The 23102-nt window shown below is 39.5% G+C and overlaps 1 protein-coding gene across 3 annotated transcripts in view; it reads left to right on the top strand.

Annotated features, from left to right (window-relative positions):
• The first annotated feature begins 2080 nt into the window (after positions 1–2080).
• TMEM168 (transmembrane protein 168) overlaps positions 2081–23102 on the top strand; it is a 33269-nt gene continuing 12247 nt past the window's right edge. The window contains exons 1-3 of one of the 3 annotated variants that reach the window (XM_078342107.1): positions 2272–2506; positions 7969–9224; positions 18165–18265. In XM_078342107.1, the coding sequence (XP_078198233.1) occupies positions 18197–18265 (69 nt within the window). In that variant the 5' untranslated portion in view covers positions 2272–2506; positions 7969–9224; positions 18165–18196. Of the gene's footprint in view, positions 2139–2271; positions 2507–7968; positions 9225–18164; positions 18266–23102 lie in introns of those variants that run through there. The other 2 variants (XM_035254169.3, XM_002751697.7) reach the window with 2 other exon arrangements.

Below are 23102 nucleotides of genomic sequence, written 5' to 3'. Positions count from 1 at the left end.
AATATTCTAGCCAGCCACGTATCTTGACAATGTTGTTTCCACAATGAATTCTAACGCTTTATGCTAACTAAGGTACATCTAGTGCAGATTTACATGGTGATACTGGCAGCATCTGTGCATTCAACTCTCCAGTGAACATTTTTGATTAGTCTTTCAAATGCTAATTACCCACCCTGGACTGTGCAGATTAACTTCCAAACATATACACATCTCACTGAAGTATTCCAAAGTATAAAGACAAGATAACAAGCATCAAATATGGTTTTAAAGTCATAAAGCAGAAGTCCATGTTAGTGGAAGATGATGAAAAAGCACTGATTTAGTGAGCTGGTCTTAGTGCTAAGCAACAGAATGCAGCTGTAGCTAATTTAAGAAGGAAATAAGTTTATTAGAGGATTCTAAGTAGCTCAAAGGATTGCTGGAGATTGAGGCTTGCACTTACTTGGCCAGAAACTATCTCTGGCTGTTACCTGTGGAGGGTGTCAAGGTTCTTGTCAACATTCTTGACATCTTGAACAGGGAACTGGAAAAAACAAACAAAGCGAGGAAAGAATGAAGCAACAAAAGCAGAGATTTATTGAAAATGAAAGTACACTCCACAGGGTATGAACAACCAAAGCAGGCTTAAGACCCTGACTGCCAGGTTACAGAATTTTGGGGGGGTTTAAATACCCTCTAGAGGTTTCCCATTGGCCAGTTGGTGTACATCCCATGCAAATAAAGTAGTGGCCCACAGTCTGATAGCTGAAAACAACCAATCAGAGCCTGATGGAAAATTACAAAGGTTACACCCTATGCAAACATCTGATTGGTTGTGGAAAGCAACCAATCAGAGGTACTTTCAATTTTCCGTCTGCCACGCAGAAAAGGGTGATGGAAAGGAGGGGGCGGGTCCTTTTACTTAGATGTGGAAAGTTGGGGGTTTCCTTTTGATTTACTTCTAGGAAGTCAGCATGAATTGGCCTTAGGGTTCTTGCTTCTGGACCCTAGTCCCTTGCCTCACGGGAATAGTACAGAGTCTGTCACAGGCTACCCAGGAATGTACACAGAGACTGTTAACAGGCTACAGAACAGATTGGGAAAGGGCTCTAGGGTTGTGGCCTTCACCAGTCATAGGCATCCTGCATATCTGATGTTCATACTGGATGGTGGATGCCACCACTCTCACTACTGCCCCAGAAGCTTATCTTTCTATACTCCTACAGTTGACCTGGGAGTATAGCTTCCTGTGCCTGTTTTTTTTGACTCACTGGCTTTCCAGCTGGTACACATGATTGGTTAAACAAGCGTTCAGCATTTCAGCTGCAGCCATTAGACTCTTAACTAAGGTGGGGAATTCTCCAAATACAGAAGGGGATTCACATGGGGAGCATAACAAATATATGTAAATGTCCATTAAAGGCAAGTTGAATTGGAAGTGATGACAACATATTTGAGTAAAAACATCTAGCAGGTAGTTGGAAATGTGACATTGGTGTTCCCCAGAGAACTAGTTACAGATTTGGGAATTTAGTGATTGCTTTAAGAATTAGGAGTCTAGAGAGAATCTAACTCAAAATTTTCATCTACATATGAAGAACCTTCATATGACAGTGGTTCAATTCTATATATGTGATGGCCACACGAACTCCCAACATCTGTTACGAATATTAGGAAATTCACACTCTACTACGGAAAATAGGAAAAATGTATAGATAATACATGCAAGATAAGTGGGAGGAGAGCACTAAGGATCGTAGAGCCTATTGCACATTTTTATTTTACAAATACTTAAGTGCCAACTATGTGTCAGGGACTATGCTAAGGTTATTTAATGTTGAGCAAAACTTGACATGTCTCTGCATTTGAGGAACTGAAAGGCTCTGAAGGCGGACCTAAGGAGCTTGGGGCTTAGCTGGTTACAAAGCCGTATATTATGCCACATATATTAAAGAGCAGCAACGCCTCCTGCAGTATTTACAGCCCACGCGTGGCAGGCCTATGTGTCCTGTCCCTGTTCGGTCCGGACGGAGGCGGTGGCCTAGATGCTTGATGGGTACTGTCAGCCTGATCTTTGGTGCTCTTCCCGCTGTCTGTTCTCAGTCGCTGATTCCAGGTCCCAAAAGACGACGTTGGCTGAAGGAAGGCAGGCGCCTTAGGTGGGGCAGTTGTCACTCGCGCAGCGCCTTGCTCACCTGGGTGCGCGGCGGTGCGGCGGGTTTGGGCGGGGAAGGGGCCGGGCCTTGGTGAGGGCGCGCGTCGCGCAGTTTGACCCCGGCGGCGTTCCGTACCGTCGCGGGTTTCGGTGGCGGAAACATGGCGGCCGCGGCCGGGCCGGCAACGGAGAAAGTTTCCACCGAGATTGGCCTGTATTAGCGCGTGTGGCCTCGGGCCCTCGTTCCCAAAGGCGTGCCGCCTCCCTGTTCTCAGTCGCAAGCTCAAGCCTTGTCTGCCCTCCTTCTGTTTGGTTTGGTTTTGGAACTGACTCCGAGGGTTGGGAGAGCGTTGGTGGCGACGGCCAAGTCAGGTAGGGAGAAACGGGTGGACGGCAGGGCGGCAGATCTGGGCACGGACACCGCCAGGGCACCGCATGGTCCGGGCCCCAAGCTCCGCCCAGCCAGCCTCCCAGGGCCGGGGTAGGATACCTGCCCCTGGAAGAGTTGACAGTGGCGGTTGGAGATTGGAGGGTGTGGGAGCGCCTCTCCGTTTCTCGCCAGGGTTCCCCCCAACTGGGCGCCACGTTGTGGTCGCGTTCTTCTGAAGTAGAGGATGGTGGAGGACAGCCAAGCTCCTTGTTGGACCTCCCACATCTCGCTAGAAGGAGGCAGAAAGGGAGAGAAATTGCTATTGCTGCTCAGTTGACCAGGACTTTAATATTCGAGATGCCATTTTCTTTGTATGAGATGGCCCAAAGAGTTATCAGTAACTCTGAACAGAAGCACTGATACTCTCCGACTGTTTTTTCGGTGTAGTTTTTCAGCATTGACACTTCTAGATGGAACAGAAAGTTTGGGTGAAAGATAATGCAAGTGATAGGGTATGCCTCAAGCCATTCCTTAGAGGTAGGAAGTGGAGAGAGAACTGGTTTGGAAGAATTTGAGTGAATTAAGACAGAGTAAAGCTGAAAGAGAAATCCAACATTCATGGAATCTCCCTTAGTTCTAGCTATGGGATATTAGCCAAGTTCTGTATTTATGTATTAATAAATGTCCAATGGCGACCACTGTTGTTAAATGTAGTTATTTCTCTATTAGTCTTTATTTTTCAACAACTATTTATTGAATAACCTACTTGATGCAGGCTTTTTGCTAGTCACTGGGTGTACAGTATTGAAGACAAACCTTCAGAGACCTTTTGATCTAGTGGGAAATGGCAGACATTGAATAAGTGATGGTATGTAACGGAGAAAGTACCGGGGTCATGTAATAGGGGAGCCAGAGGTAATCTCTTAAGAAAATGATTTATCTGAGACCTGAAGAGTTTGAGTAAGTCAGATGTGAGCACCGGGGGTGGGCCAGGAGGAGGGAAAGAGTGCACTGACAAGGGAATAGCATTTGTGCAGTTTGTATTTGAAAGGTCAATAAGGCTGGAAAACAAAGTGTGAGAGGGAGAGTGGTAACAGATAAGGCAGGAGAGTTATTCAGGCCCAACAAGGAGTGCCTTATAAGGCATTGTCAAGAGTTTGGACTTTATCGCCAAGGGTTATGGAACACCATTGGAGCATTTTACATAGTGGAGTGTAAAAGTTTGGTTTTAAAAATACACTTCTTAGAAAAGGGCAAGAGTGGATACAGGGAGATGTTCAACATGATGGTGTTGCCAAAATTGGGATGGCAACCCTGGGGACAAGAAGTAGAAACACTTAAAAGATGTTTAGGAAGAAGAATACACAGGATTTGGTGAGGATTAAAGGTAGATGATGACAGAGAGGAGGGTTAGAGTAGTATGTAGGGTTTTATGAAATAATCAGACTCTGGCAGTGATTAGTTAACTTTTCCCATATGCATACTGACGCTTCTATGCTCCATTTTAATCTACCTCTGGAGTAGTTTTCCACTGAATCATTAGTGATGGCAAACCAATTGAAAAGGATTGTAATGTGTTTCGGTTATTCTCTAATTCAGGCTGTCTTTTGAAGAAGGTCAGAATGGTGAAAGACTTTTGTAAATTAGCTATTTGAAAACAATTATCTTCCATGTTGATTTTGGCCTGTAAGAAGGTAACTGAAGCCAGGTGTGGCGGCCTCCCAGCACTTTGGGAGGCCAAGACGGGTGGATCACGAGGTCAAGAGATCGAGACCATCCTGGTCAACATGGTGAAACCCCGTCTCTACTAAAAATACAAAAATTAGCTGGGCATGGTGGCACGTGCCTATAATCCCAGCTACTCAGGAGGCTGAGGCAGGAGAATTGCCTGAACCCAGGAGGCGGAGGTTGCAGTGAGCCGAGATTGCACCATTGCACTCCAGCCTGGGTAACAAGGGGGAAACTCTGTCTCAGAAAAAAAAAAAAAAAAAAGAAGGTAACTGCATATATTGCATTATATGAATGCACTGGACTTTACTAATACATTTTTTTGCATGTTTACATTTACTTTGTTTTCAAGTTTTTACCTCTGTTAACAGTGCAGAACAGAGCTGGTGCTTCAATTTCTCTAGGTAGACTAATACCTATGTGCAGTTAAGTAGAGAGAGAATAATTGAAGACAGAAATAAATGACATTGCTTAGAAGAAGTATATAGTGAGAGAAAAGCCTAGGGTTGAGTTGAACACCAAAGGATGGGTTGAGAATGAAGAGCCTTCAAGGAGACTGAGGAGGGGAAACCAATGAATTAGGAAAAAATCTGGAGACTTAGTCTTTGGATGCCCACGAAAAGGAATGGTTTGGAAGGTGAGAGAAGTCAACAGTGTAAGTTTGTTTAAAGAATATGCAGGATAGGGCTGGGCATGGTGACTCACGCCTATAATCCTAGCACTTTGGGAGGCAGAGGCGGGTGGATCACCTGAGGTCAGGAGTTTGAGACCAGCCTGACCAACATGGACAAACCCATCTCTACTAAAAATACAAAATTAGTCTGGCATGGTGGTGCATTCCTCTAATCCCAGCTACTCAGGAAGCTGAGTCAGGAGAATTGCTTGAACCCAGGAGGCAGAGGTTGCGGTGAGCCAAGATCACGCCATTGCACTCCAACCTGGGCAACAAGGCTGAAACTCTGTCTCAAAAAACAAGCAAAAAAAAAAAAAGGAATATTCAGGATACTGAGTGAAAAGTATCCACCGGATTTAGGAATTTACAGGTCATTTCAACACTTGGCAGAGCAGTTGTGTGGTGGGAAACACCATTTAGTGGTTTAAAAAGTGAGTGGGTAAGAAGTGAAGCAACCAAATATCAGCTGTCAAAAGGACTCAAGATGGAAGCCTCCTAGAGGATATGGGGATGAGATGAGCAAGGATTGTTTCTGTTTCATTTCTTTACTTTTTTGGCATTGTTTTTAAAAGAAAGAGGTTTATAAACATTTAAATACTAATGGATAAAAGAAAAGTGAGAGTTTTCAGAGAGAGCAGAGAGTCTGACTTTCTGGAAGAGGCAAAAGGAAACAGATGCACAATATGACTGAAAGGTTTAGCTTTAGAGAAGCAACAGCCTTCTTTACTTATATTTGGAGATATAAATAGAGTTGGGTTTCTGGACTTGGACACTCAGGGGAACTCCTTTTTTTTTTCTTTTTTTTTTTTGAGATGGAGTTTCGCTCTTGTTACCCAGGCTGGAGTGCAATGGCACGATCTCAGCTCACCGCAACCTCCGCCTCCTGGGTTCAGGCAATTCTCCTGCCTCAGCCTCCTGAGTAGCTGGTATTATAGGCACGCGCCACCATGCCCAGCTAATTTTTGTGTTTTTAGTAGAGACGGGGTTTCACCATGTTGACCAGGATGGTCTCGATCTCTTGACCTCGTGATCCACCCGCCTCGGCCTCCCAAAGTGCTAGGGTTACAGGCTTGAGCCACCGCGCTCGGCCGGGAACTCCCTTTTAATGACTCTAGGATGCAGAGTCATCTGGTGAGAATGCAATAGGAAGAAGTAGAGTATCAGAGATTTGAGGAGAGGGAATAGAGGTGTGAATTGTCACAAGAATGGGAAAGAATGTTGACCAGGGAAGGATGTCCTGTGAATTTAGAGTGGCACCATTTAGCCTAGTGTGTGATTTTTTTTTTTTTTTTTTTTGCCCTGGTCCAGCAGTGTTAAGTAGTGTGAGCCCAGATTGTACCATCAACTCTTTGAGGATATAGTCTAACATATTTGTTGAATTATTATATAACACACAATGGTGAATTTAGAAAAAAAACCTCAGTGCACTTCAGATTTTGTCAGTTTCTCACACTCAAGTTAAAAAGATAAACCAAAATATACCAAAGGAAGACATTTTCTTTAAAATTATGTGGTACCTTAAGACATGAGTGACTAAAAATGTAGTTGGAATTAAGGAAAATCAGTTGGAATACTTAAATAAATTTGTAAAAGAAAATATGCTGTTAAACATACAGAAGTAGAATAAGTAATATTACTTGGAACTCCCAAGAGACCCTAAGGTTGCTTTAGTAACATTCTTCTCTAGCCAGAGGAGTACTAAGAGTTGATTCCAGGTTCTCATTTTTCTCTTAAGCCTTTTAGTGTACAGCTATTAAGAAAATACAAGTAAACTAATCACAAACTACTTTTTTCTTTCTTTCTTTTTTTTTTTGGAGGCAGAGTTCTACTCTGTCCCCAGGCTAGAGTGCAGTGGCAGACGATTTCAGCTCACTGCAACCTCTGCTGCCCAGGTTCAAGTGATTCTTCTGCCTCAGCCTCCTGAGTAGCTGGGATTACAGGTGCCTACCACCATGCCCAGCTAAGTTTTGTATTTTTAGTAGAGAAGGGGTTTTGTCATGTTGGCTAGGCTGGTCTCCAACTCTGACCTCAAGTGTTCCTCCCACCTCAGCCTCCTAAAGTGCTGGGATTATAAGTGTGAGCCACTGTGCCTGGCCCTAGTTTGTTTTTAAATATCTGATTGGGTTCTCTTTAGATAGTGTAACCATGAACCATTGATCAGTTCTTTTGAAATAGTATACTAGGAAATTTTGAAGAATTATATAATAGATGGTTAAATCATTTTTTGACTACTATCATTTTTTAGGTGTGACTTGTGGAAGCTTTAAGATTGAAGTAATTTCCTGGGTCCTCTAACAAATAATTATAGTAACCTTTGTTTAAGTAGAATTGAAAAGTTCTTCATTTATTTTATAATGACTATTTGGGTGAGCATTTCAGCTTTTCATTTTTTTGACTAGGAATTGGTCAGGATTTGGTTTGCTATAGAGATAGTGTTTAGATTTGGAAAGCAAGTTTAGTAATCAAAGTAATTTAATAGAGGTAAAAGTACAGGGAGAATTAGGGCTCAACTTTAGGGACTGAGTAACTTTAATATATTAAACTTTAATTCTAGTAAGTTTATTAAACAATGTAAAGACACTCTATATCATTCTAAAACTGTCTTGTTAAAAGATGTGGGGATATTTGGTAGGTCATAATGATTGCTGTTACTACTAATATATATGAGTGCTTTTCAAATTGGAGGTAATGATGAAGTTCTTCATTCACTTTAAGAACTAAGTAGCTTTTGGTTGTACCAAAACCTGCTACAGTCTAAGCTAAAGCGAACATTTCACCTTTCCTTGTTGTTGAAAAACCCAATATTTAAACCAGAATGGATTAGGTCAATTCTTCACCATCTCTGGAAGAACAATTCCATTCATGCAGTCATAGCATATGATGAGTAGAAAGCACAGCCATGTTTGTTTGGATAAATTGCCAAGTTTTAAGCCAGGAACAATTATCATTAAGTTATTGCAAATCAGGGTGTAAACTGGATTTTTTTAACTTTTTGTATGTATCTCTGTATAAAATAATGAGTAAATTACATAAAATTAACTGATTTTTTTTTCTTCTTTTTAGATCACTATAAACAAAATTTCCACCAGAGAAAATATTGAAATAGGAGTTGTGGATACATTGGATATACTGGATGAAATACAAGCGGTTAATTTTTGTAACGTGGGGGAAAAGCCCACATTGCTGGTTACATGTGTAAATCACTGCGTTATTGCTTTAGTCATTGTCTCTATTTAGCAATGACAAGACTGGAAGAAGTAAATAGAGAAGTGAACATGCATTCGTCAGTGCGGTATCTTGGCTATTTAGCCAGAATCAATTTATTGGTTGCTATATGCTTAGGCCTATACGTAAGATGGGAGAAAACAGCAAATTCCTTAATTTTAGTAATTTTTATTCTTGGTCTTTTTGTTCTTGGAATCGCCAGCATACTCTATTATTATTTTTCAATGGAAGCAGCAAGTTTAAGTCTCTCCAATCTTTGGTTTGGATTCTTGCTTGGCCTCCTATGTTTTCTTGATAATTCATCTTTTAAAAATGATGTAAAAGAAGAATCAACCAAATATTTGCTTCTCACATCCATAGTATTAAGGATACTGTGCTCTCTGGTGGAGAGAATTTCTGGTTATGTCCGTCATCGACCCACTTTACTAACCACAGTTGAATTTCTGGAACTTGTTGGATTTGCCATTGCCAGCACAACTATGTTGGTGGAGAAGTCTCTGAGTGTCATTTTGCTTGTTGTAGCTCTGGCTATGCTGATTATTGATCTGAGAATGAAATCTTTCTTAGCTATTCCCAACTTAGTTATTTTTGCAGTTCTGTTATTTTTTTCCTCATTAGAAACTCCCAAAAATCCCATTGCTTTTGCATGTTTTTTTATTTGCCTGATAACTGATCCTTTCCTTGACATTTATTTTAGTGGCCTTTCGGTAACTGAAAGATGGAAACCGTTTTTGTACCGTGGAAGAATTTGCAGAAGACTTTCAGTCGTTTTTGCTGGAATGATTGAGCTCACATTTTTTATTCTTTCAGCATTTAAACTTAGAGACACTCATCTTTGGTATTTTGTAATACCTGGCTTTTCCATTTTTGGAATTTTCTGGATGATTTGTCATATTATTTTTCTTTTAACTCTTTGGGGATTCCATACCAAATTAAATGACTGCCATAAAGTATATTTTACCCACAGGACAGATAATAATAGCCTTGATAGAATCATGGCATCCAAAGGGATGCGCCATTTTTGCTTGATTTCAGAGCAGTTGGTGTTTTTTAGTCTTCTTGCAACAGCAATTTTGGGAGCAGTTTCCTGGCAGGTAAGCTTATTGTTTGTCCATCAACCCCAAAGATATGTAATAAAATGCTGGCTTCAAGAATTGAAATTAAAGTTGTAAGCTCAAGTTCCTGAAAAAGGATATTCATATTTGCTCTTATTTAATTTTGTCATTGGAACTGAAGCACTGAATGTGTTTCAAAAGGATAATTTATTTGTTCTCTAGCAAAGAAGTACTAAAATGGTTCGAACACTCAGCATTGAGATGCCTCCTGCTTCCTAAATGTTCATTAGTGAAACACTCATCGATTAAAGATTCTTAGTATACTAGCATTTGGAAAGTATTTAAATATTGTATTTTGATCCTTTCATTTTACGCACGAGGAAACTGAAAGCCAAAGAAGACACATCCAGAGTCACTAGTACTAGCAGGAACAAGGTTACCTACCAAACTTCTATTTCCTGGACTCCTCACTGTAACACATTTCTTTTATGTAGCCATTTCTCTGAAGATTTTATATAAAAGGTGATTAGATGTATAACAACATATCAGGTTCTTAATTATAGATTAGAGGTTATCCTATGAAAGAAAACCTGAGTTTCACCAAACCTTTGCTGCCCAGAAATTTTTTTAAAAAGATTTTTGTAGACAAAGACATTTGTACAGATGGAGTTTCCATCTTCAGTATTAACAAACCCAGTCTTTGATTAATTGAGCATGTATTAACTATGCACTATATATGCCAGGCACTATTCTGGGTGTGGAAGATCTTGGGATGTCTGTCAGAGGTGACACAGTCTCCAAAGGGAGGAGGAAGAGGCTGGCATGTAAATTACGATTACAGTGTGACAAATACTATCTTCTGTGTACATCAGGCTGGGATGTGGGGCAAAAAGGAGAGTCAGCTCTACTTGGTGGAATTCTTTGCTTTGTAACAGTTTGTTGCTCCTGAGAGATTTCTAGAAGTGTGTTTTGATGGGGCAGGTATGGAGACTTGCCTGGAGATGGTGCCTTCTAGTCAGCTGGGCTAGGGTAGGAATCCTATGTGGGAGTCAACCAAATGAGGAAAACATCTTGGGTGTTGCCTGAGGATATTTTCCTTACTTTGCTCTACTTGCTGGTGTTAGGGACTATCAGAATTATGGTGATATCAAAAACTCGAGCCTGAGTTTTCCTCCCCTAACTTGCCTCTCTTCCTGTTATCTCCTTTCCCAGCCCTAAATACTTTTTCTTTTCCAGGTCAGCCTCATTCATGCTGAATACCATTCCAGGCTATCAAATTCTGTTAACCAAATATTAATATTTTCTTTGTCTCCAAGTTTTTTCTTATGCCAGTGGTCTTCAGATACGGTGTGTACCACTGGAGATACACGAAAACTTTCTAAGAGTCTATCAGCAGAGATAATTTTAAGAGAATCAGTTTCCAGATTCTCACCTTCTATTCTATTCTTTCCTAAAGTTGTTCTACTTAAGAATCCCTCAATTTAGATGTCGGGTGATATTGTGGTTTTAATTTATGTCTCTAATGACTAATGATGTTGAGCATCTTTCATATGTGTATTAGCCATTTACTTTGTTATTTAAACATTCACATCTTTTGCCCATTTTAAAGCTGGGTTATCTGTCTTTATTGAGTTTTTTTTTTTATTTTATTTTTTATTGCATTTTAGGTTTTGGGGTACATGTGCAGAACGTGCAAGATAGTTGCATAGGTACACACACGGCAGTGTGTTTTGCTGCCTTCCTCCCCTTCACCCACATTTGGCATTTCTCCCCAGGCTATCCCTCCCCAGCTCCCCCTCCGCTGTCCCTCCCCTAGTCCCCCCAATAGACCCCAGCATGTAGTACCACCTTCCCCGTGTCCATGTGTTCTCATTTTTCCTCACCCGCCTAGGAGTGAGAATATGTGGTATTTCATTTTCTGTTCATGTGTCAGTTTGCTGAGAATGATGTTCTCCAGATCCATTCATGTCCCTACAAAGGAAACGAACTCATCATTTTTGATTGCTGCATAATATTCCATGGTGTATATGTGGCACATTTTCCCAATCCAGTCTATCATCGATGGGCATTTGGGTTGGTTCCAGGTCTTTGCCATTGCTTGTTTTTGTCAGTTTTATCAAAGATTGTATGGTTGTAGATATGTTGTGTTGCCTCCGGTGCCTCTGTTTTGTTCCATTGGTCTATATCTCTGTTTTGGTACCAGTACTATGCTGTTTTGATTACTGTAGCCTTGTAGTATAGTTTGAAGTCCGGTAGTGTGATGCCTCCCGCTGTGTTCTTTTTGCTTAGAATTGACTTGGCTACGTGGGCTCTCTTTTGGTTCCATATGAAGTTCATGGTGGTTTTTTTCCAGTTCTGTGAAGAAAGTCAATGGTAGCTTGATGGGGATAGCATTGATTCTATAAATTACTTTGGGCAGTATAGCCATTATCACGATAATGATTCTTCCTAACCATGAACATGGAATGTTTCTCCATCTGTTTGTGTCCTCTCTTACTTCGTTGAGCAGCAGTTTGTAGTTTTCCTTGAAGAGGTCCCTTATGTTCCTTGTAAGTTTTATTCCTAGGCATTTTATTCTTTTTGTAGCAATTGCGAATGGCAGTTCGCTCTTGATTTGGCTTTCTTTAAGTCTGTTATTGGTGTAGACGAATGCTTGTGATTTTTGCACATTGATTTTATATCCTGAGACTTTGCTGAAGTTGTTTATCAGTTTCAGGAGTTTTTGGGCTGAGGCGATGGGGTCTTCTAGGTATACTATCATGTCGTCTGCAAATAGAGACAATTTGGCTTCCACCTTTCCTATTTGAATACCCTTTATTTCTTTTTCTTGCCTGATTGCTCTGGCTAGAACTTCCAGTACTATATTGAATAGGAGTGGTGAGAGAGGGCATCCTTGTCTAGTGCCAGATTTCAAAGGGAATGCTTCCAGTTTTTGCCCATTCAGTATGATATTGGCTGTTGGTTTGTCATAAATAGCTTTTATTACTTTGAGATACGTTCCATCGATACCGAGTTTATTGAGGGTTTTTAGCATAAAGGGCTGTTGAATTTTGTCAAATGCCTTCTCTGCGTCAATTGAGATAATCATGTGGTTTTTGTTTTTGGTTCTGTTTATGTGGTGAATTACGTTTATAGACTTGCGTATGTTGAACCAGCCTTGCATCCCTGGGATGAATCCTCCTTGATCATGATGAATGAGTTTTTTTGATGTGCTGTTGCAATCGGTTTGCCCGTATTTTATTGAAGATTTTTGCATCTATGTTCATCATGGATATTGGCCTGAAGTTTTCTTTTCTTGTTGAGTTTTGCCGGGTTTTGGTATCAGGATGATGTTAGTCTCATACAATGATTTGGGAAGGATGCCCTCTTTTTGGATTGTTTGGAATAGTTTCAGAAGGAATGGTACCAGCTGCTCTTTGTGTGTCTGGTAGAATTCGGCTGTGAACCCATCTGGACTTGAGCTTTTTGTGTGTGGTAGGCTCCTAATTGCTGCCTCGACTTCTCACCTTGTTATTGGTCTATTCATACTTTCGGCTTCCTCCTGGTTTAGGCTTGGGAGGACACAGGTGTCCAGATACTCATCCATTTCTTCCAGGTTTACTAGTTTGTGTGCATAGAGTTGTTTGTAGTATTCTCTGATGATGGTTTGAATTTCTGTGGAATCTGTGGTGATTTCCCCTTTATCGTTTTTTATTGCATCTATTTGGTTGTTCTCTCTTTTCTTTTTTATCAGTCTGGCTAGTGGTCTATTTTGTTGATCTTTTCAAAAAACCAGCTCTTGGATTTATTGATTTTTTGAAGGGTTTTTCCTGTCTCTATCTCCTCAGTTCTGCTCTGATCTTTGTTATTTCTTGTCTTCTGCTGGGTTTTGAGTTTTTTTGATCTTGCTCCTCTAGCTCTTTCAATTTTGACGATAGGGTGTCAATTTTGGATCTCTCCACTCTTCTCATGTGGGCACTTATTGCTATATATTTTCCTCTGGAGACTGCTTTAAATGTGTCCCAGAGATTCTGGTATGTTGTGTCTTTATTCTCGTTGGTTTCGAAGAACTTCTTTATTTCTGGCTTCATTTCATTGTTTATCCAATTCCATGAAGCTGTGCAGTTCTGAGTTAGTTTCTGAATTCTGAGTTCTAACTTGATTGCACTATGGTCTGAGAGGCTGTTTGTTATGATTTCAGTTGTTTTGCATTTGCTGAGGAGTGCTTTACTTCCAATTATGTGGTCGATTTTGGAATATGTGTGATGTGGTGCTGAGAAGAATGTATATTCTGTGGATTTCGGGTGGAGAGTTCTGTAGATGTCTATCAGGTTTGCTTGTTCCAGGTCTGAGTTCAAGCCCTGGATATCCTTGTTAATTTTCTGTCTGGTTGATCTGTCTAATATTGACAGTGGAGTGTTAAAGTCTCCCACTATTATTGTGTGGGAGTCTGTCTCTTTGTAAGTCATTAAGAACTTGCCTTATATATCTGGGTGCTCCTGTATTGGGTCCATATATATTTAGGATCATTAGCTCTTCTTGTTGTATTGATCCTTTTACCATTATGTAATGACCTTCTTTGTCTCTTTTGATCTTTGTTGCTTTAAAGTCTATTTTATCAGAGACGAGAATTGCAACTCCTGCTTTTTTTTGCTCTCCATTTGCTTGGTAAATCTTCCTCCATCCCTTTATTTTGAGCCTTTGTGTATCCTTGCATGTGAGATGGGTTTCCTGGATACAGCACACTGATGGGTTTTGCCTTTTTATCCAATTTGCCAGTGTGTGTCTTTTGATTGGTGCATTTAGTCCATTTACATTTAGGGTTAATACTGTTATGTGTGAATTTGATACTGCCATTTTGATGCTAGCTGGCTGTTTTGCCCGTTATTTGATGCAGATTCTTCATTTTGTTGATGCTCTTTAGCATTTGGTATGTTTTTAGAATGGCTGGTACTGGTTGTTTCTTTCTATGTATAGTGCCTCTTTCAGGAGCTCTTGTAAAGCAGGCCTGGTGGTGACAAAATCTCTGAGTACTTGCTTGTTTGCAAAGGATTTTATTTTTCCTTCACTTATGAAGCTCAGTTTGGCTGGATATGAAATTCTGGGTTGAAAGTTCGTTTCTTTAAGGATGTTGAATATTGGCCCCCACTCTCTTCTGGCTTGTAGAGTTTCTGCTGAGATATATGCTGTGAGTCTGAGGGGCTTCCCTTTGTGGGTGACCCAACCTTTCTCTCTGGCCTCCCTTAGTATTTTCTCCTTCATTTCAACCCTGGTGAATCTGGCAATTATGTGCCTTGGGGTTGCTCTTTTTGCGGAATATCTTTGTGGTGTTCTCTGTATTTCCTGGCCTTGAATATTGGCCTGCCTTGCTAGATTTGGGAAATTTTCCCGGATAATATTCTGAAGAGTATTTTTTAGCTTGGATTCATTCTCTTTGTCACATTCTGGTACACCTATCAAATGTAGGTTAGGTCTCTTCACATAGTCCCACATTTCTTGGAGACGTTGTTATTTTATTTTTGCGCTTTTTTCTCTAATCTTGTTTTCTCGTTTTATTTCATTGAGTTGATCTTCGACTTCTGATATTCTTTCTTCTGCTTGGTCAATTCGGCTGTTGAAACTTGTGCATGCTTCATGAAGTTCTCGTGTTGTGTTTTTCAGCTCCTTCAATTCATTCATATTCTTCTCTAAGTTGTCCATTCTTGTTATCATTTCTTTGAATCTTTTTTCAAATCTTTTTTTCATGGTTTTTAGTTTCTTTGCATTGATTTAGAACATGTTCTTTTAGCTCATGGAAGTTTCTCATTATCCACCTTCTGAAGTCTGATTTTATCATTTCATCACACTCATTCTCTGTCCATCTTTGTTTCCTTGTTGGTGGGGAGTTTTGGTCCTTTGTAGCAGGCAAGGTGTTTTGGTTTCCAGTGTTTTCCTTTTTTTTTTGCGCTGGTTTCTTCCCATCTTTGTGGATTTATCAACCTGTCGTCTGAGTGTTGCTGACTTTTCGATTGGGTTTCTGAGTGGATGCCCAGGTTGTTTATGATGAAGTATTTCTGTTGCTTAGTTTTCCTTCTAACAGTCTAGTTCCTCTGCTGTATAACTGCTGAGGTCCACTCCAGGCCCTGCTTGTCTGGGGTACACCTGTAGCAGCTGCAGGACAGTGAGGGATGCTACCAGTTTCTTCTTCTGCTATCTTTGTTTCAGAATGATGCCTGCCAAATGTCAGTCTGATCAGTCCTTTTTGAGGTGACTTTTTGGATATACAGGGGTCAGGGAGCTGCTTGAGGAGACGGACTGTACTTTATAGGAGCTCAAGTGCTGAGCTGTGAGCTCCGTTGTTCATTCAGGGCTGTTAGGCAGGTGCGTTTATGTCTGCTGCAGCAGAACTTATAAATCCCCTTTTTTTCCTCAGATGCTCTGTCTCGGGGAGTTAGAGCTTTCTTTATGAGTCTCTCTTGCACTGTCCTGCCCAGCCAGGAGGCAGTCTCGTCCCTGTTTGCCTGCCAAGGCTCCGCCCTTCTACCGTGGGGTGTGCCCTGTTGCCGTGGGCTTTTCCCTGCTGCTGTGGGATCCGCCCTGCTGCCATGTGCTCTGCCCTACTGCCGTGTGCTTCGCCCTGTTGCTGTGGGCTCCGGCCTGTTGCCTGTGGGCTCCGCCCTACCATCATAGGCTTCTCCTTGTTGGTGGAGTCTCTGTTATGGTGGCTTGCCTCGGCAATGGCAGGCTGCGTCAGCAATGGGAGTGTACCTCAGTAGGCACGGAATGCCTCGGTAGTGGCGGACCCCCCTCTCCCACTGAGCTGCACCGTCCTGGATTCAGCTGTGCCCGCGGTGAACCTCTTAACCTTGAGCGTTTCGGATTGCTGTTTTGTTTCTCCTTGTGTGGGTGGGACCCGCCTAGCCTGATCACCTGGCTCCCTGCCTCAGAGCCCTTTCTCTCTCTTTTTTTTTTTTTTTTAAGTTTAGCGGTTGACTCTCTCCCAAGTGTTTTAGTTGCCTGCTGAAAGGGCACTGGGATGTGTGCGATTTCTCGTGCAGTGACCCACTGCACCGGCTCAAATGTCACTTCCCAGGAATCTCCTGGTCTGGCTCTCTGTCCAAGTCTTGTTTAATCAGATGGATATGCTCATCTGCCCTCCCAAATCTCAGATTGTTGGTTTAACAGGGCACCTAGACCAGCGCGTTTTGTACGGGGTGCCGCTGCGCTGCAGCACCGGACGAAATGGTGGTGCAAGCTGAGAGGGCTGCACTGGTGTCTCGTGTCTCTCCTACTCCTGGGAATTTCCCCATTCTGTGGGCAACAAAGATCCGTCTGGAAATGCGGCTAGGACTCACCCTCTCCGCCTTCACTGCGAGCTGCAATCCTGAGTTGTTCCTACCGCGCCATCTTGGAAATTTCCCGTTTTGATTGAGTTTTAAGAGTTCTTTATATATTCTGGATACAAGCCCTTTGTCAGATAAATTATTTGGAAATCTTTACTCCCTGTCTGTGGTTTATCTTTTTATATTCTGAATGATACTCTTTGAAGAGTTTAGAAGAGTAAAAGTTTTTAATTTTATAGAGTCTGATTTATCCACTTTTTCTTTTATGGGCTCTGCTTTTAGTATCTTATCGAAGAAGTCTTAGCTCAATACTGGGTCACAATTCTTTAGAAGCATTATTGTTTTAACTTTTACATTTAGGTGTATGATCCATTTTGAGTTATAGTATGAGATAAAGATCTAAGGTTTTTTTTTTTTTTTGATATATAGATGTCTCATTGTTCCCAGCACCATTTATTGAAAAGATTAACATTTCCCCTATTGAATTGCCTTGGCACCTTTGTTTAAAATCAATTACATATAAATGTAAGGTTGTATTTTCGAGTTTTTTTGTTATATGTCTATCGTTAATGCTAGTACTGTGCCATCTCATGAGATGTTTTCTGATTTCCCTTGAAATGTCTTCTTCAACTCATGGGTTATTTAAAAGTTTGGTGTGTAATATCCTAATATTTGGAAATGTCCCACATTTCTTTGCATTGATTTCCAATTCCATGTGGTTGGAGAACACCGTTTGTATTTTAGTCTTTTAGGCCACTTGTTTGGGGCATGGCCTTTTATTCCATGTTCACTTGAAAATAATGAGTCCTGTGTTGTGGGTACAGTGTACTATAAGTATCAGCTAGATTAAGTTGGTTGGTATTGTTCATGTATCTGTAGCCTTGTTAATTTTCTGTCTAGTTCTTTAATAGAGAGATTAAAATCTCTATTATAGCTCCTGAGTTGTCTACTTCCTTTTTCAATTCTGTCATTTTTTTTTTTTTTTGCTTCATGTATTTTGAAGCACTGTTCCTAAATGTAAATGCATCTTTAATTGTTATATCCTCTTACCATATTAACTCATTATTATGGTAAACACCATAGTTGAGTAGTTAAAACAGAGACTGTATGGCCTGCAAAACAAAGTATTAATTATCACACCCCTGCCCTCCCCCCACTCGTTTTTTTGAGACGTTGTTTCACTCTTGTCACCCAGGCTGGAGTACAATGGTGCCATTTCTGCTCACTGGAACCTCTGCCTTCTGGGTTCAAGCGATTGTCCTGCCTCAGCCTCCCAAGTAGCTGGGATTACAGGCGCCTGCCACCAGGCCTCGCTAATTTTTGTATTTTTGGTAGAGACGGGGTTTCGCCACATTGTCCAGGCTGGTCTGTAACTCCTGACCTCTGGTGATCTACCCACCTCAGCCTCCCAAAGTGCTGGGATTACAGTTGTGAGCCACCGCACTCGGCCCCCTCCCTGGCCCTTTTGAGAAAACGTTTGTCAATCTTTTTTCTCGACCATTGCTTCTCAGTTTTCAGTATGCGTACTATTCATGTAGGGATCTTATTAAAATTCTGAAAATTGGAATTCAGTAATTTGGGAAAAGAGCGTGAGACTCTGTGTCTTTAAAAATCTTCAACATTATGCAAAAACTTTTGATCACCAGCATACTCATTGATTGGTGATGTATTCATTTAGCTATTCAAGACCAGTGTGAATCTACATGAGTTATGGCTGCATTCCTCAATTGGTTGTTATTTGGAAACTGCTGCCCATGGCATAGGCATTGTGCCTTGAAGGTAAATTTTTTCTACTTAATTTAACCGATCTGCTATAGAAAGATTTCAAACTCTACTTTGCCCAGTGTTCTGTAAGATGTTAGTGAGTGTACTCTGAGAAAAAAAAATGCTCTAAGTACAGAAAGAACAACATTTTCAAACTAACTTGACTGTGAAATCCTTGCTCTATCCCTCATTACTTATATTACCCACCTCCCCATGCCCATACCTGTTAATCTCTATGTGAAACAATTTGGAAAGTATCTGCTGAATTTATATATGTTCCAAATCTTTTGAATAATTAAAGAATCAGAAAGTTATGTAGAAAGGCACATAATTAAGAGCTATGTTAGGAGATGACTATTTTGGGGTTAATAATATCATTGTTTAATGAAAATAAATTCTGAGGGCTATCTCAGATTCTTAAAATTGAATTTTAATTAATTTTTAAAATTGAACTATTTTTACTTATTTCCTGAATGATATTGATACTGTTTTTCACATAATCTAAGACTATTTGTCATATTTTTTGTGAGAGTAATACTAAAATATTAATTTTTCTCACTGTCCCATTAAAATATCCTTCAATCTGTTTTCACTAGAAAAACTGTGCCACTGATTAGATGAGGGTAGACCCAATGTGCAAGAAAAAAAAAATGAATTAAAGAAGGCTTTGAGTAGATCAGTTTGTCAGCTATGACAGAATCTATGAAAGTAAACATAGACTAAAATCAAGAAGGCTAGCCAGGAGCAAGAGATAAGGACTTGGACTAAGGTGACAGGGAAAAGGGCTATGATAAGGATAAGACAGAGTATTATCAAAGGAAAAACTAATATATTTTGTTGAGAAGTAAAATTTAAAGAGAATTTGATATTGGTTAATAAAATGTAAAGTTGAAGGTTGTGACATGGTAGATAGTCAAAATGTTAAAAAGATGTTGAGAACCTGAAGAGAGCAGATAAGAATGTAGGATGAGAGAAAGCATGATGGATTTCACTGAGTTAATGACAGTGAAATGAGTTAATGACTAGTGGACATTTGGGATTTATTATATGCCTTATAGGCTTATTTATCTTTTAAAATATATTTTTAGGGAAATGCATTTTCATTTTACCATTAGATAAGTAAAAAATATGCAAGATTAACATGCCTTATGGAGCACAATTGTAACTTAGATCATAATTCCAAAAACTTGGTTTAGCCATTTTTTTCTTAAGGTTTTGCATATGAAAACTTTAGGGTTTTGTTAGTTTTACTTAGCTTAACATAAAAAAAAAGTTTAAGGAAAAATTTACATATGGTAACATTCACCTCTTTTAGTGTGTAATTCTGTGATTTTGACAAACACATAAAGTTGTCTGACCACCAGTACCACAGTCAATGTGTAGAGCAGTTCCATCACCCCCAAAATTCTCTTCTGCTTCTTTGTAGTCAGTTCTTCTCCCAACCCCAGGTACTTGCAACCTGATTTGTTTTCCATTCCTAGAAATTTTCCTTTTCCAGAATGTCGTATTCATAAAATCGTATAATATTGTAGCCTTTTGAGCCTGACTTTTGTTTTTGAGACAGGGTCTTGCTCTGCAGTCCAGGCTAGAGTACAATGGCATAATCGTGGCTCACTTCAGCCTCGACTGCCTAGGCTTAAGCAGTCCTCCTGCCTTGGCCTTCCAAAGTGCTGGGATTATAGGTGTTAGTAAGTTAGTTACTTTTATTGTGAGCAGTATCCCATTGTACTCATGTTCAAGTTTATCCCTTAATTGAGAGATTAAGATGAGAGATTCAGTTGGGAGACACTGAAATTATTTGCAGTTTTTTGGTAATTATGAGTAAAGTTGCTATTTGTGTTAACATAAGCTTTTATTTTAGTGCGATGTGAGATTGCTGGGAAATGCTTTCATGTGGAAAGCATTTGTTTTAACTTTATATTGCCATATATATGTATTTCTAGAAAATCTACAGAATAAGCTCATGATATTTATATATTCTAGAAATCAAGATTCAAAATGCTAATTAACTTATTCGTGTACATATAGTAAGTGGCTTAGCTGGGATTGAATCAAAGTCTAACTCCAAAGCTTGGGTCCTTTCCACTATGTTCTGCTTCTACATAAAGAAGTCATTTGATTTTAAAATTATGCAGTAGCCTTCATAATGTTCCTAAGTTTCCTGAACCAAGTAAAGTTTTGAAAGTTGCCTACGTTTCTTAAAGCTAGATTTCTCACAGTCTTTCCATTTATATTTTCCGCATTTATGTATTCTGTTTCTTAGTTGGGCTTTACTTTCTTCAGACTTCTATGTATGTTTTCCAAATCTGGTTTGCATAAGGTGACTCATACAAAAATACTTCTAAACAAACAACGCTTATATGTTTCTTATGTAAACATTACATTTTAAAAATGGCGTTGCATAAAGAAATTTTGTTCCTGTTAAACCTGAAAAATTTTAGGATAAGAAATGTTGAATAATTTGACCATGACTTGAAAGCCCAGCTGAATAGAGATCTGATAACTAGTAACAACTTTTATTCAAAGGACATTACTTACAGATTGTTTATTAATCTTCTTTTTTGCTTAGTTTATATCTGCTCTGAAATATGAACCATGTCTTAAAATTTGATAGTAAGCTTAGAATAATTTGTAGAAACAAAGGAGAGAAAGTATTTACAGGTTTTAATCAGTTGAACTTATTTGTTACTTGGAATTACGGTGTGAGGAGTACTACAAAGTCACACATGGCTCTAGATTGAAGCTATAGAATAAAGGTTTGCAGACCAATAAAATTGGAGCTCTCTGAAAGTGGCAAGTGGATAAAACATTCTAAATTTATTTTGGCTTCCCCTGGACATACTTGCCCTGTTCAGTTAAGATTATGAATTTTTGTATTGCCAAAATACTCACTTGTGTGTGATCTTAATAGAATATTTAATACTGTTTTTCTAAGCTTGCTTTTTCAAAATAACCTAATAGAAGTACTTAATGATTTTTTTCTTGATAAATTAGCTTTTTAAAAATGTATAACAGGGCCAGACACGGTGGCTCACATTTGTAAGTCCAACCATTTAAGAGGCCAATGCGGGAGGATTGCTTGAACCCAGGAGTTTGAGACTAGCCTGGGAAACATAGGGAGACCTCGTCTCTACAAAAATAAAATTAGCAGGGCCTGGTGGCTCATGCACCTGTGGACCCAGCTACTTGGGAGGCTAAAGTGGCGGGATCACATGAGCCTGAGAGGTCGAGGCTGCAGTGAATCGTGATTATGCCATTGCAATCCAGCCTGGATGACAGAGTAAGGACCTGTCAATCAGCATAAAATTCTCAATTTCTTAGATTTTTTAATATAAGCAAGTAGTAACAGATCATCTGTTATTTATGAATTGTGATCAGTAAACCCCTGAATATCTGCTTATTTAGTTCTTAATTTATATCAAATAGCATCATCAGTGTTGCATAACCAACATTAGGGTGTTGAATAACATCAATATCAATTAACATTTTAATTAGAATTTTGAATTATTAGGCTTTTCATTTGAGTCATCTACAAATTGATTGGCAATTAAACTTTATCATTTGCTTAGTTTACTGCTCAAACTGTTTAATACTTTTTTCTAACAGTAAAAGCATACTGAAGATTGAGAAGCACTGGGCTAGAAAAAATATGTAAATATATAAAATGTAATAGCCTGGAAACCAATAATCAGAGAATTGGGACTGATTCCATTTGTAAGAACAGAAATATAAAATGCCTAGAAATTAGTTTTAAACTTATAAAACTTTTATTTTAAAATTACTATAAACCTCACCGAAGGCTATAAAAGAAGACTTGAATAAATGGAAAAACACACCATACTTCCTGGGATGAAAAGACTCATTGCTGAGCCTTGCAGGCATTTGTGTACATAGAGGAAATTGTTTTCAAAGCTGAGCTGCACTTTTGGTCCCCTCAAGAGTAGCAAAAATCAGATCTAAGCCCAGGGATTCCAGAAGTGACATCTCTGGTAAATTACCTCTCATTTTATGCTTACATACTGAAAGAAGAATGTGGGGCCATGTGTGTTACAGTTCTCTCATGAACTTGCTTTCTGCCCTTGTGCCCTGTTGGTGGTTCAACCTGGGATTAAGTGGTCAAACCTGGAATAAGATATGTAGACTCATAATGTCTGCCATTCCCTGGAAGAAACAGATTGTCTCTAGGAGAAGGTATCATTATCCTAGGCCTCAATAATAATATAATTTTTATATTCACTGTTCGGCTCAGAAATTTAACCAGGTACACACACACATATACCACCAAGAGCAAGAAGCAGCAAAACCAACAGACAACAGAAAAAAATCTTCAGGTACTGATTGGAACTATCAAACAGAGAAAACCATCAAGCTAAGTTGCAAAAATAAAAGCAGAGATCAAGACATAATGATAGTGCACTGGAAACTTTAAAAAGTGACAAGGGAGATCAGGAAATAAATTATTTCAATGCCACAAATATTAGACAAAGCTGAAGTGAACATTAGTGAACTGGAAGATACAGTTCAGAAGAAGCTATACAAGAAGAATCATGAAAAAAGAAAATTATGGAAAATACTGAACAGAAGGAAAAGGTAAGACTCAAATAGGATATGGTAAGAAGATCTCATCTTTGTTTGATTAGAGTCCCAAAAATAGAGGGAAGAAATGAAGACCAAAGGACCTATGTGAAAGGATAAAATACAGACCAAGAGATCAGAAGACGAAGACCAAAAAAAGATCCATTAATACTTAGGACAAAGGTGGCACTGTAATATGGAGTGGTTGATATTTTCAGTAATTGCTGCTTGGGCAATTGTTTCTGTAGAAGAAAAAATTGGGCCATTATCATAAACA

This window comes from Callithrix jacchus, chromosome 11 (assembly GCF_049354715.1).
Source record: "Callithrix jacchus isolate 240 chromosome 11, calJac240_pri, whole genome shotgun sequence".
Classification (NCBI taxonomy): Eukaryota; Metazoa; Chordata; class Mammalia; order Primates; family Cebidae; genus Callithrix; species Callithrix jacchus.
The sequence above is the reverse complement of the archived record's forward strand: the minus strand, read 5'-3'. Positions and strand labels throughout refer to the sequence as shown.